The sequence below is a fragment of the Nelumbo lutea genome, chromosome 3 (assembly GCF_056320005.1).
Source record: "Nelumbo lutea isolate HS-2025 chromosome 3, American lotus-T2T, whole genome shotgun sequence".
In the NCBI taxonomy this organism is placed as follows: domain Eukaryota; kingdom Viridiplantae; phylum Streptophyta; class Magnoliopsida; order Proteales; family Nelumbonaceae; genus Nelumbo; species Nelumbo lutea.
Window position 1 is genome coordinate 33,619,763 of NC_142686.1, and position 13,815 is coordinate 33,633,577.

Here is a 13,815-nt window from a genome sequence, read left to right on the forward strand (position 1 = left end):
ACTTCAAATTTGTCAAGTTTAAGAAAAGTACTGTTTTTTTTTTCAATAACAGATTCATACAATTCAGTCCATAAGGCTCCGTTTGGAAAGAGTACAAATACAAATATGTACAGTATACATATATGTAAAATACAATGTTTTGCACTTTACATCTTTGTATTTGTATTTGTACTCCTTCCAAGCAGCATTTGTTAAAATTTGAAGATAAAAATTTTGGTCATCCTACACCCATTTACATGCCGCCTCAAACAAGCCTCTTCCAAAAGCTTCATCAAAGCACCTGCGCCCAATGTGGATTCTTGGTGGTAGTCAATATGAAATATCGTACTATAATGACTACATTATTCTAAAACGTTTTAGGAATTTCTGTTTAACCATCCCATTTTGTTGAGGGTATATGATAATATGAATGAGAAACCTGATGAATAATGTCATGATGTTCAACATATTACTAAAATCAAATCAAGAAATATTCACTACCATGAATGCAGAATTTTAAACAAGTTAACACCACCAAATTGTATTCTCATTTTAATTGCCATTTTCTGCAAAAGACTTTAGGATTTCAATTGTTATTTAATTTAAATGTCTATTAATTATCTCTTCATTTAATTTAGTATTAATTTAATGCTTTATTGGTGAAACCAGGTAAGGCTGCGTATATCTGTCTCTCTCCAGATCCTGCATTGACAAGAGCTTTGTGAAATATAGTTGGGATAAGGCATGAATGATGATGATAATTAATTCAATTTTCTATTTATTATATTAGAAATATTTTTTAATATAAAAAGCTAAATATAAATACTTATGTAAGATTAAATGTCTAATAATACAAAAAAAATAAACAAAACAATTAATTTGGTTGGCTCATTCCTATATTTTATTACTATTAATCCTCTCCAAATTTAATTTTATATAAGTCTAATACTCTATGAAAGGTTTTGCAGATGTCTATAAAAAAGTATAAATCATTGAAGTAGTCCATATTTTTCGAATTTTAATATTACATACACAAGTGATTAATTCAAAGAAATGATTAGCATATCGTTACTCTAAATTGCATATAGAAGAGGACTGGGTCCATGCTAGCAATTCAATTGTCTTGGTTCCGTGAGATTATAAATCATATAATAAAAATATAAAAAATATAAAAATATCTAGAAAAAAATACAAAAGTTTACAAAAAATTGGTCATGTCTTTAAGGCCGTAATCGGGTCAGAGTCGGATCGTATCCAGTCACACATCTATCTGGCTCCACTTTATTGTGTTTAAGTTTTAGGGGTGAAGCCTCTATCCATGCTAAGACATGGTTATTCGTGTCTGATGTCTAACCTAATTAGTTTTAAATTTTGGAGAAGGCAATAAATTATCAATAAGGGGTTACATGAAAAGCTTTGGAATGTCATATAGCTTCTTTGTCAATTTCATTTAAGCATCACACGGGTTATGACTAGTTTACACTAAAAAGTGAAGTATTTGGCAAAACACAGCACCCTTGATATCGTAGGTAGCCAAAAACAAGCCCTTCTTGGATATCCTTGTTAGAAATTACAATGGCTCTCATCTTTCAGGAAGAAAAACTTGGAAGAAAGTAGGGTTTATGACTCATTGGATTCTTGGAGTGAGCATGTGATTGGTCTAGGGAAGCAGTTTGAACTTTGAAGTAGCTACATCATCAATACACATGGTAATTATATTGTGTAAGATGGCTCCCTACTTGATCCAATCAGTTAATCATATATGCACATGCATGTATCTTGTGTATGTGTGTATACAAGTACACCAAACAATTTCTTCAACTGATAATTGCAAAGCTATAGTATCTTACAGTTGTAGTTGTCAACTACAAATATAATGTCAATTGTTAAAACAAGAACAGGTTGCACTCAAGTTCTTCAACAATTTTAGAAACATTTTACTTAAAACAATTTGGCTAGTTGTGCAAAGCATCAAAAGCTATAAGATCAACCCCTTTATTTCTAATCACCAATCTCTTCAGTCTTCATCTGACTGTGACTTGTCTTCTCCAACAAGAAGCTCAACAACCCTACTCATGGGAGGACTTGTATTGCGGTCTTCTCCCACACGTAGCAATGCAACACTTACCAACTTCTTGAGCTTTTCAATATCATACTCGCCATTAAGTGTAGGATCAACAATTTCACTGATCCCTTGTCCTTGCTTTGCCTTTTGCCTTGCCCACTGAACCAAGTGGATGCAGTCATTCTCTTGGGGTTCTTCCAATCTAAATCCTAATGCACCCTTCCCACTGAGCAATTCCAACAAGACAATACCATAGCTGTAGACATCTTCCTTTGCATCAATTTCTAGGTTCACCATCCACTCGGGCCAGATAACCTCTGGTTCCACGAACCCTTGAAAAACCTGAATTTTGGTTCTTCATTACAAGCTTTGACATTCCAAAGCCTGTCACCTTAGGTTGGAGATCCTTATCCAACAGTATGTTCTGAGGCTTTATATCACAGTGGAGAATCCACTCCAGACACTCCTCGTGTAGGTAAGACAAACCTCTGGCTGTCCCTAGAGCAAATATTATACCTATGATCCCACCCTAACATCCTAGATAAATCTCAGAATAAGATTTTATCCAAGGATCCACTCTCCAAGTATTCATAAACTAAAAGCTTATTCTTAGCCTCGGCGCAGAGGCCTAACATCTTCACTAAGTTCATGTGGTTAATTCTCCCAATGATATTTATCTCTGCCCAAAATTCTGCATCCCCTTGTTGTACTCCTTCCAGTCGCTTCACAGCAATAGCTCTTCCATTGTTCAGAACTCCTTTATATACTGTGCCAGAGCCTCCCTTACCTATCTCTTCTTGGCAGTTAGTTGCTATCTTTAGTTTCTGTATTTTTATCGTTTCTATGATAAACATACCACCACCCTAGACCCATACAGACAATTTCTACAATTGCAAGAGCAGCAATGCACCCAATTAAGTATTTCATGTATGAGTTTTTGTCTGTACCTCCTTCTCTAGCATAATTTCTGATTATGATCTCCTTATCTGAACAGTTCATATGAAATGTTTTGAACATTTCAGGGTCTGACTGAGTGATCGTCATTCCTCTTGGGATCTTGATATGCATGGTAGTGGCAGCGTTGGGCATATGATACCCATTTAATAAAATGCTTTTGGGAAAGCATTGCCCTTCTCCATCCAATGCATATCCAAAACCCTTGCATTTAAGGTCACTCAGGCAGTCATGCATGTTTCAAAGGTAATATTGATACCATAGTTGCTTAAGTCATACCCATAGTAATCAGTGTGATGAAGCTCCATGAAATCCAACTCAGCTGGATTGGAGATCAGGTTAAACAGAGGAGAGCAACCTTTGGACCAGTCAGAAGGGTCAGCCAATGTTGAAACCTTCTGGGCATTTGCAAGTAGGAAATGAGGAATAACTACAGATACCATTTAACCCACACAGTCCATGAACTTGGCATGCTTTCACGCTACTGGGTAACCATGAAATTTTCCAATGTCTGGTCCACTCATCTAGGGTATACATCCTCAATATTCCATCATAATCTAATGTTAGTCTTCGTTTTGGGGCCCAAACCATAGTCAGATGCATTGAATTTCAAGTTATCACTTGATCTAAACCGACCCTTCTCGTTTAAGAATGCTACCCTGGAGCTATTGTAAGGACTTCTGCCATTTGAGAAGACTGTTGAAGCTATACTGGGCCAATACACACTAGAAAATTGAGGCCCGTTGTAGATAAGATTTAGTATGTTGTTGTTATCAGTAGAAGTTGTAACAGCCAGATGAGTACATACCTTGACTTCTCATAGAGATCAAGGTTTTATTCTTGGTGAGCGACTGGGAAGGAAGAAGAGTGTCTGTGAGAAAATTGAAGCTCTCCCAAATGATCATCCCATGAACTTGGTTGATGATGACCAGATTTCCTGTTTCAAGAAGTTGCACTTCCACATCTTCCTCCGAGAATGTGCTAGACGACCAAATCACTGAATTGTCTGCATCGGTTAATACCAAGATGCCATTTTTGCGAAGGGTTAACTTGGAATGCTTCCCATTCACTGGCTGGTCTCTGTTTGCCATCCATACAATTGTTTTAGTTTGTGAACCAGATAGAGTAACAGTAGGCATTGTTGCCCACCTTGTGAAATCCACTTGAAAAAGCACCCTCTGGTGAAGTCAAGAAATCGCTTTTTTTCTCAACAGACAAGGAGCTTCCTTATAACCCTTTTGACTCTACTAGAGCCCAGGCTATAGTAGGTGCAAGTAGCAGGAGAGAAAACAAGTTGATGAGTGTGGCAAGGAGTTGAACTTCCATTGTTAGTGGCATAGTGCCTGGAATGAGAAATGATTTATAGATCTTTTGGAGATAGTTTTCTTTCTTCCTGTCTATATTATCTGATATTCTTGTTCTTCTCTTCTTAAATAGATAGGAGATGCCATGCTGATGCTGTTCATTGCTACTATTGAGACTGCCAGTTCAAAAAAAAAAAAATATAGTAGGTCAATGTTTATTTATTAATTTAGCACAAATGAAAGTCAGAACAAGATTCAGATTAAAAAAAAATTATAGCTCAAAATTTCTTAGGTGGTGGGGAGGAGGAGGCGGCTGCCTTAAAATTTATAGATAATTTGAACAAAAATCTAGACCTGACCAGTGTTTTAAAAGGCGTGGGAGGCATAGCCTCCAGGCGAGGCGCCCCCAAAACGCCTGGAGGTGCATGACAGAAGCGTCCAGGGAGGCGTACACTTCTGGCATGCCTTTGGAAAGATACTTAAACCTCCCATGTGTGATGTACTTAAACATATAACAAATTATTTGTTTTAATTTTTTTATGTTCTAATTGGTGGGGCCACGATTATATCATGGCCCCATTGTATACAACTATTTCTTATGTCTAAAAGAGGGGGAAATATCCCACTTTCGAACCCAAACTCTAGGGCTCAAAAGAACTGTGAAGTCTGAACTGTGAAACCTCTGCAAAGTGCGAACTGCGAAGAAGCTCTACTCTGTTTTTTTTTTTTTCTTCTTCTTCTTCTTCCGCACTCACAACCTGCAACTTCAAGCAACCTGCAAGCAATAAGTAAGTTTTCATTTCCCAACATAGAAAGAAGAGGTAGTATGATGTCAGACCTCCAAGCAATAAGTAATAACAGTGGCTGACTGGCTGGAATGATCTATATCAAGCTGGGAACAGGCCAGAAGGCCCCTCAGCTTGTTTGCTTTGAGATTTAGCTTTAAATGCTCCCAGCAAGAGCATATGGACAAAACTTAGAGTAGTTTCCAAAATTAAATAAAAGAGAGGACTAACTGATAGGTGGGAAAAGATTATTAGAATCATGCCTATAGGTTGCAAAGTCTCATAAGAGTTGGAAAAATTAAGAGTATCAAAAGTATTGGTCATGAAAGGATTGCAGAAGCTTTAATAACTGAAACGACAAAGAAAAAAAGAGAGACGGTGCAAGAATAAAATTGAAAAATAAGGAGAAACATGCATCATAAAGACAAGGTGAGAACAAAAGGTCAACACTGAATAAAAAACATATGTATATATTCATTTATATTCTATAATAGCAATATCTACATACAAAAATACAAATTATATAATATCAGCTATTAGGACAAAGATACAGCATAATGTATTTCACACCACTAGGTTTCTCTAGGAATGAGCACCTTCATAAGCTTGGAGTCAGCATCAAACACAAGATGACAAGAGTAAGCAAAATCTCATTCATTCTTTCAATTAATGCTCAAAAGAGTGTCTACATGAATTTATATAGAGGATAAAAATATCTCATTTGAGATCTATAATATATTTATTTTATTGAACAATTAAACTAGAAGAAATATTTTTTGAAGAAGTAATTGAGATTGAATCTTTTGTATATTGCACGGGGTCCATATAAGTTGGCAACCAACTTCCCAAACCAGTCTCATTGTACCTTGTACCATCACAATGTGGAGGTTGGGGGTGATGTGCGTGTGTATGTGTGAAAGAGAGAGAGAGAGAGAGAGAGAGAGAGAGAGAGAGGTAAGGAGGCAATCTCAGAGACTATTACAGTAAGAGTAGCTCACTGGGTAAAGACTTAAAATCTATTGTCAGATTTTCCAGTGGAAGATATTTTTCAAAACTAGGAGCCGTTGGCTCTTTCTTCCTCTAGGAAATAAAAGTTCCTGGAGGTATGGTCTCCCCCAAAAATAGTCATTGATTGGTTGAAAAAAGGAGAAGGCGTATTATGGCAATTCAGAAATGAATTCAGGCAGTTCAAGTTGCTATCAAGACAATTGCAAATTCATGTAAGATGGGTTAGGAGGTCGGCTAATGGGTTGGCGGATGGATTAGCTAAGCAAGGAGTATATAGACATCACTTGTTTTGGGCTCAATGTTGAAAGGGTGGTGGGTCTTTTTGGTTGTAAAGGGTTTTGTTCCTAACAACTTTTTGTAATCTCTTTTTCTTTAAGTTTTAATAAAATTTTTTGAGTTGTTGATCAAGCGAGAGAGAGAGAGAGAGAGAGAGAGAGAGAGGTGGGGGTACCAATGAAAAATAGGAGTGGAATAATACAGTGGGGTATAGGAAAAGAAAAACTTGAGTTGTAATTCAACCTGTGTTACTAAAAGGCCAACTAGTCATCAATTAGTTAACCAACTAATCAGCTGAGAGCATTTATCAAAAAAAAAAACTAATCAGCTGAGAGCCGGACCAACTACATCATTAACAAGCCAGTCAATGCTCATAGTGTGGTAGCCTGAGAAAACTAAGAATCAACTAGGTATTTAACAACTAGTAAGACAAAATTATTTTAAAGCTTCATATGTTATTCTTTACCACTAATTATTTAAAATAATAGTATATGATTTTATTTTGTTATATGCACTATGTTGCTTTAACACACTTAAAATAGCAGAGCCCATATAGTTGGGACAAGGCTTAGTTGAGTTGATTTGAGTAGTATATATAAGTCTTGATATCTATGTAGCAATGGAGCATGGCAATCTAAGAATGTGATACAAAATGATCTGAACCCATCGTGAATTGACATTAGAAGACCCAAACCTAATACTAATTCATTTAGTAGCATTGCAAACTCATCCCAGTAGGGGTGATTAAAGAGTGGGGATGGTTACCCGATTTACCACTCCATTGACATTCCTTCTTTGCAATCTTTCTTTTGGGATAATTGTACAAAATCTTCACCTCTCATTTCCACCTCCAACTTCCTCAACAACAGATATATGCACTCAGATTCTGGATGGGATCTATCAGCAACTAAGAAAGTATGGACCTTGCTTCCAACCACAATGGAACTATAACCTGGCAACCCCTTCAACCTTCTTCCCTTAATTAGAGTTCTAATCACTTCAACATTATCCCAATTTCCATCATCTGCATATATGTTAGACAATAACACATAATAGCCAGCATGATTTGGATCTAATTGGAAGAGATTTTTAGCAGCAGTCTCCCCTAGCTCAACATTATGGTGAATCCTACAAGCACCAAGCAAGGCCCCCCAAACATGGGGACTTGCTGGAACTGGCATCTGATTAATAAGATCCATGGCTTTATCCAATTCCCCAGAACGTCCTAGAAGATCAACCATAACACTGTAATGTTCTGAATTTGGCTGGATCTTGTATTCTTGTACCATTTTATTGAAAATCTCAATCCCCTCTTCCACCAAATTGGCATGACTACAAGCAGATAAGATTGAAAGGAATGTAACATGGTTAGGCTGAAGTAACGAGGCCTCAATCATCTGATCAAATGTTTGAAGGGCTTCTCTTCCTTTGCCATGAATTCCATAACCTGCAATCATTGAACTCCAGACAACAACATCTCTTTCACCCATGCCCTTGAAAACCTTGATGGCACTGTCTAAGCTGCCACATTTGCAATATAATTCTATGAGTGCAGCCCCCACAAAAGCTTTTTTATCAAATCCACTCCTAATCAGGTAACCATGAAGGCACAGAGCCTGCTGGAGAATTCCCATATCTGAACAAGCACTCAGAAGCTTCACCATAGCAACAGCATCTGGCCAAGTATTATTGCACAACATACTACGGAAAACTCTTACAGACTCATTTGCCAGTCCATTCCAAGCATACCCACTTATCAAAGTGGCCCAAGAAACCACATCCTTGTTGGGCATTCTTTTGAAGAGTTTAATTGCATCATCAAGACATGAACACTTCATGTACATATCCAGCAAAGCCGTAGATACCATAATATCTAGCTCACAACCCTTCTGAATAGCAAGCTCATGGATCCTCCTTCCTTCTTTTAAATGGAAAGATGTTGCACATGCTTGTAGAGCACTAACCATAGTGACTGAATTGGGTTCTAGCTTCTTCTCAATCATTTTATTGAAGAGATTCAAAGCTTCAATGGCCTTTGCATTCTGAGCATAACAAGCAACCATAGAGCTCCAAGAAATAAGATCCTTCTCAGGCATCATGTTGAACAGATTCCTAGCACTATTTACAGAAGCAGTCTTTGCATATAAATTCAACAAGGAATTAACTAGAGATAAATCAATATCCCACCCTCTCTTAATTGAAAAACCATGAATACATCTTCCCAACCTGAGATTCATCAACTCTGCACAAGCAGAAGTGACACTAACAAGTGTCACTGGATCAGGAGTCACACCTTCCGACACTACCATCCGGGTGAAGAATGACAGAGCCTCCTCTGCATGACCATTCTGCTGATACCCAGTAACCATAGAAGTCCATAAAACAACATCAGGTTGAGGATAGTCCAGAAATACTCGTAGAGCATCATCCATTTTTCCACATTTCGCATACAACTCAATCAGAGCAACACCTACAAACATATCTGAATCAACACAATCGATCTTCTTAACCAACCCATGGATCGTCTGGCCAGTCTTGAGAGCCAATAATCCTGCACAGGCCTTTAAAGCAATGGGTACCGTGAAATTGTCGGGCTTTTGGTCTATGGTAATAGCTGTTGACATCATGCGAAGGAAGAGATGTAATGTTTCTTGCCATTGCTTTTCCCTGGAGTAGGCCCTGAGTACAGAGTTCCACAAATAGATGGTTTGTTGAGGGGTTTCGTCAAATAATTTCCGTGCAGCAGCAACGGAGGTGTACTTGGCATAATAGGTGCTTAGTTTAGTGGCGAAGAAGCTGTCATGGAGGAGCCCACTTTTGAGGATATGAGAGTGGAGTTGCACAATAGATCTAACATCCTTGCATGACTCAAAGAGATGGGAGAACTCCCTGTGTTTCATTCAACCAAGGTTGACAAAAGCAAGAGATCTTCAGAAAACATTCTGACTATGGAATATAGGAAGAATCCATCTCACTCATGCTGCAATAAGAGAATTCTGTAGTCAGATTAGAATCAGGTTGGAAATCAACTTAGTTTAAGTGATTGAACAGAAAATAAAATAAAAAGGCCAAAGCTAAACCAAAATTGAATGAAAAAATTAGTGTACACCATGTAGGGTCTGTGGTCAACCTATCAAGCCAAACAAGTAGCTATGGGGTTGCAAGAACTGGATGGGTTGAGTTGGGTGTGGGTTATCAATCCATCGATTAACCACTGCAACCAAAAACAACCCAGCCCAAACAGAGTTAATTGGCTGATAGAGCATGCCCCACAGCATTGTTCCCAATGCACGGTTGGGATGTGTTGTGGTGCGTGTAGGGTCAATTTGTGGGGAACAAATCCAAACTCTAATGGAATTTGCATGGGCTCCCCACGGAGTGTACCCTGCAGTTTTTTGCAGAAAATGCATGAAAATGCAGAAAAATGCAAAAGAAAGGTATGAAAACGCAGAAAATGCATGAAAGTGCAGAAATCTTGAAGAAAAATGCATGAAAGTGCAGAAATTTTACAGAAAATGCATAAATTTTGCAGAACATTTGTAGAAAATGCAGAGGTTTTGCAGAAAATGTGGAAAATTACAGAAATTGCAGAAACATGCATGAAAATTCAAAAAATGCAAAAAAATTGCAGGAATTTTATAAAAAAAAGGCATGAAAGCACAAAAGTTTTGCCAAAAAATTGCAAAGAATGCGGAAATTAAAAAAAAAAGCATAAAAATGTGAAAAGTTACAAAGAATTGCATATCATTGCAGGAATCATCACATATTTAATATGATTTGATTACTCTGAAGCTAGTATTCTATTATACGAACTACTAATATATCCAGTCATTACAGTATTTAACTAAAGATTCTCCTACTGGTACTTGTTATCAAAGAACATAAACAACCTGCACTGTGAGGTTTCCTGCTTGCAAAACAGCTCCAATAAAAGAAAACATACAGCACACTCTAGTCTCACCCTGTTAAACTAAAAAGAAAATTATTAACTTCATAATACATCATACTGAAAAGAAAAATATTTCCCAAATAGGTTGGATATCTTTGTTTGTGATGATCAGGTATGCAAGGGAGTTGCTCTTAATACAGTACAGATTGTAGAGATGTTGTTGTATTTTGCAGTTGATTATAGTAAATGATTCCCCATTAGAGATGCATTTGTTTGTTAGGTTTATATTCACTAGTATGACAAGGAAAAACCATTTTGAGTGGTTTGTGATGATGTTTCGCTGTGAACAATGATAGTGATTCATGTATTAACGAACTGAATGTGTTGTGTGGAAAGAACCATTGTTAAAAAAAAATTTGCTATCCATCAACATGGCTTAATTTCTACACCATCAGAGATGGGATTGCATTGATCTTGTTTTGTACTCTTTCTATAGGTAAGTTCCTGGGTTTGGTTCTTTTCTTTCCCAATACATGTGATGCTTTTTCTCCAGATCAATCTAAATCTCAATAATAAGTTCTAATTAAGTAGATTAGTGGAAACAATTTCTTTGCTTTCAATCTTAAAGATGGAGAGTTTTCTGCTTTGACTTCATAGGGCGGGCTGTGTAATGGGAGGTGAGGTGGACTGGAGCTTGTAGAATAGACTTATGCAGGACATCTTGGTCTTTAATTTACAGAATTGCAGTTTCTAAGCTCGGTATACTTTATTTTCGTGCATGAGGAACAAAAAATTAGCATGACATAAGTGGAATCCATGTACTAGTAATTTGACATTTCATATAGGCTGAATGATCTGACTGCTAAACTGATAAAACCATGATCCATTAAGCTTTTTGATTTTTCATCTAGTCCAAATTTAACAACATTAACCACTCCTAAATCAACCTTTAACTACATGTAATTAAGTCTACAGGATAAGTTGGGTTGAATTGGGATCAATTGAGGTTTGTCTAATTTCTTTCTTTCTTTCACTAGGGTACCATCTGATGACAGCCTAGACCGGCCTCTAAAGGTTGGGATCAATTGACAAATTATTTTCCATCATCCTATAGAATTACACATAAAAAAGATAGATATAAAAAAAACTAAAGAAATTATTTATTAAATAATAGGACGGAAGGAGTTAATCAGCCATCTAAGAAGAAAATATTCACTACCCACAAGATGGGAATCATTCCTACAATTAAAATGACATCAACATAGCCGTAACTATCCAATAGCTACCTAACTAATCTCTATTGTGTTTCTGCCCATTAAACAAGCATTAAGGCTAATGACAATCGTTAAATCCACACCTTTTCAAAAGGTTTCAAGACAATACAAGGAAACTCATCACATAAAAAAAAAAAAAAAAAACACTACCAATGCATGATGGAAGTGATTGAGCTTCATAACCAAACTCAGTATACAACAAACAAATCCCAATTAATCCACCGAACATGCATTTAAACGAAAGAGACTAGCAGATTTCTAGCACAGCGAATAGATCAAGATTTAATGTCAAGTTGTCTTTAGCTATAGACATAGAACCAAACAATACAAAAAGAAAATAAAAATGCCAATTCAGATGTCCTTGATTCGGCCCAGAGAACTACTGCTTGCTCATAAATGAATTAGGAATGGCATCAATCAGATAGAGAAAAATAAAATAAAATAAAATACAAATGAACAAATCGTTAATAAGCCAACCAGTGCACGGAAATGTTAGTTAAGTTAACAGATTAATAGGAAAACAATGCAAAGTTATAGGATAAATGAGAAAATAAAGAAATAAACCGAAGTTAATGGAGTTAAAACCAAAAACCGGAGAAGTTCGCTTTGAATGTTGCCTTCGAATCAGAATTCAGAGCCACGCGGTTGATATTGGATAGATAACTGCATGTGTATGAATGGAATACCAGGGGATCATGGTTGGTTCATCGATGGTGGGCCCTTTCCAATCGCCACGAAGCCTGAAACGGGTTGTGAACTAGAGCCGAGATGTTACTCTTCCCGGTTGACACCTTGGATTCTCATTGGATACAGAGATTGGCCAGAGATAAAGGAGCCTTGGAGGGGTGTGCTCTGTCTAGGTTGTTGCAGCGGTGAATAGAGAGGGGGAATGAAAGAAAAAAAAAAAAAAAAAGCAAGAGAATGGAGTGAGGGAGAGAAGGTCCAGGTGAATGAGAGACACAGGAGAAGATGAGAGAGATTGGGGAAGAGGTGACTGACTGGTTCAGTTCTGACAATCCAATCGTTGCTGTGGTAGTGGCGGTTTCACAGGGGAATAGAAGAAAAAAGAAAACAGTAAAAAAATTACAAAGAATAAAAAGAATGGAGAGAGGGGGATTTCAGGTGGGGAGATGAGTTGCAGTGGAGGGATGATCTGTACTGGAAGGAGAAGAACTTGGGAAGAAGCTTTCCGCCACTCTCTTAGTGTCGAGAACTTGAAGACGAACAGTGCGTGGGTGCTGGCTGGTGAGAAAGAGAGGGGGAGGGAGAATGAGAGGAAGAGAGACAAAGGGGAGAAAATGAGAGAGGCTAATTAGAGAGGTGGCCGATCAAGGGAATGCCGCCGTTGCCAGAAGTTGCAGCGGCGGTGATCGTGGAACAAAAGATACGGAAAGAGAGTTGGGGAGGAAGAAAGAGAGGAGAGGAGAAGCCAGAGAGAAAAAAGAAACTACCGCTGTTGTGAGCTACAGAGGTGGTGGAGCAGAGGAGGGTGGAACCAAACATGAAGAAGAAGAAAGAAAAGAAGATTAGGGAAGGAGAAGAAGAGAGGAAGAAAGACGGAGAGAGTTGCCGCCGCTAGGTTGGACAGATTGAAGGAGATCCCCGGTGAACATTAGCCCTCTGGCCGATCCCCCCTTTTCCTTTTGAATGAAAGAAAGTTTAAAAAAGAACTTAAAATGGCATTTTGGTAATTTTGGGGATTCGAGGGTAATTCAGTAATTTTGTGAATTCGGGTCAAAATCGGTCCATGGGTCAAACCGGGGTTTTAGTTCAACGATGGGGTTTTGGGGTTGATGATTAGAGGGTTAGGATGGATGTGACCACGGAGTGGGGTCGTGCATGTGCGGGCTAATGAAATCAACTGAAATGGAATCTTTTAAAATGGAATGATGAAGAAGGTATTTTTGGTGAAATTTCACACGGTGTGGTTTTTTGACATTTGAGTTGATTGGTGGGATAAGATTGGCCCAAATGAGTTTGGATTGGTCAAATCTGGATAGGATTTGATTCGGTCAATCTAGAGTCTTAAAACAAAATCTTTGTGTGATCAAGGGCAAATAATGTCTGTTTTGGATGCAATTTCTCAAGGTAGGATTTTTGGGTATTCCAGATCAATTGGTGGGGTCAGATTGGCTTAACGGTGCTTGGATCAAGAGAACTTAAGGTATAAGCATTTTGATTAACGAAAAAACTTAAAATGGAACCTTCGTTTTCTAGAGGGGCAAATGGAAGAATTTTGAGTTGAAGTTTAACAATATGAGGTTTTTTAAGGGGTATGGCT

At 37.6% G+C, this 13,815-nt stretch overlaps 2 protein-coding genes across 15 annotated transcripts; both read right to left on the bottom strand.

Moving 5' to 3' along the window:
* Positions 1-169: 169 nt before the first annotated feature.
* On the bottom strand, positions 170-13,168 carry LOC148864130 (putative pentatricopeptide repeat-containing protein At3g01580). 14 transcript variants are annotated; one of them, XR_016109402.1, is made up of 5 exons: positions 10,262-13,162; positions 7,137-9,351; positions 4,983-5,077; positions 3,807-4,478; positions 170-280 (listed from the first exon to the last, which is right to left on the bottom strand). XR_016109402.1 is itself a non-coding variant. In XM_088975729.1 (3 exons), the coding sequence occupies exon 2, from the start codon at positions 9,269-9,271 to the stop codon at positions 7,142-7,144; it is 2,130 nt and encodes a 709-aa protein (XP_088831855.1). In that variant the 5' UTR covers positions 9,272-9,351; positions 10,262-13,162; the 3' UTR covers positions 1,759-4,478; positions 7,137-7,141. The 14 variants fall into 14 exon arrangements, 6 of the variants coding, with proteins under 6 accessions (XP_088831855.1, XP_088831859.1, XP_088831858.1 ...); XR_016109405.1 differs by lacking the exon at positions 170-280 and having other exon boundaries at positions 1,759-4,478; positions 12,152-13,168; XR_016109409.1 differs by lacking the exon at positions 170-280 and having other exon boundaries at positions 1,759-4,478; positions 12,221-13,162.
* Positions 1,997-4,137, bottom strand: LOC148864131 (uncharacterized). The gene is made up of 4 exons (XM_088976300.1): positions 3,807-4,137; positions 3,258-3,428; positions 2,924-3,030; positions 1,997-2,386 (listed from the first exon to the last, which is right to left on the bottom strand). The coding sequence occupies exons 1-4, from the start codon at positions 4,135-4,137 to the stop codon at positions 1,997-1,999; spliced, it is 999 nt and encodes a 332-aa protein (XP_088832426.1).
* Positions 13,169-13,815: the final 647 nt, after the last annotated feature.

What these genes read in the sequence shown, in the direction of transcription:
- LOC148864130 (XM_088975729.1), bottom strand. Translation starts at nt 9,271, where the DNA reads ATGAAACACAGGGAGTTCTCCCATCTCTTTGAGTCATGCAAGGATGTT.
- LOC148864131 (XM_088976300.1), bottom strand. Translation starts at nt 4,137, where the DNA reads ATGCCTACTGTTACTCTATCTGGTTCACAAACTAAAACAATTGTATGG. An exon ending in GTATGACTTAAGCAACTATG is followed by an intron (nt 3,031 to 3,257) that starts GTATCAATATTA and finishes TGAACTGTTCAG; the next exon opens with ATAAGGAGATCATAATCAGA. An exon ending in CTCTTGCAATTGTAGAAATT is followed by an intron (nt 2,387 to 2,923) that starts GTCTGTATGGGT and finishes ACCAAAATTCAG; the next exon opens with GTTTTTCAAGGGTTCGTGGA.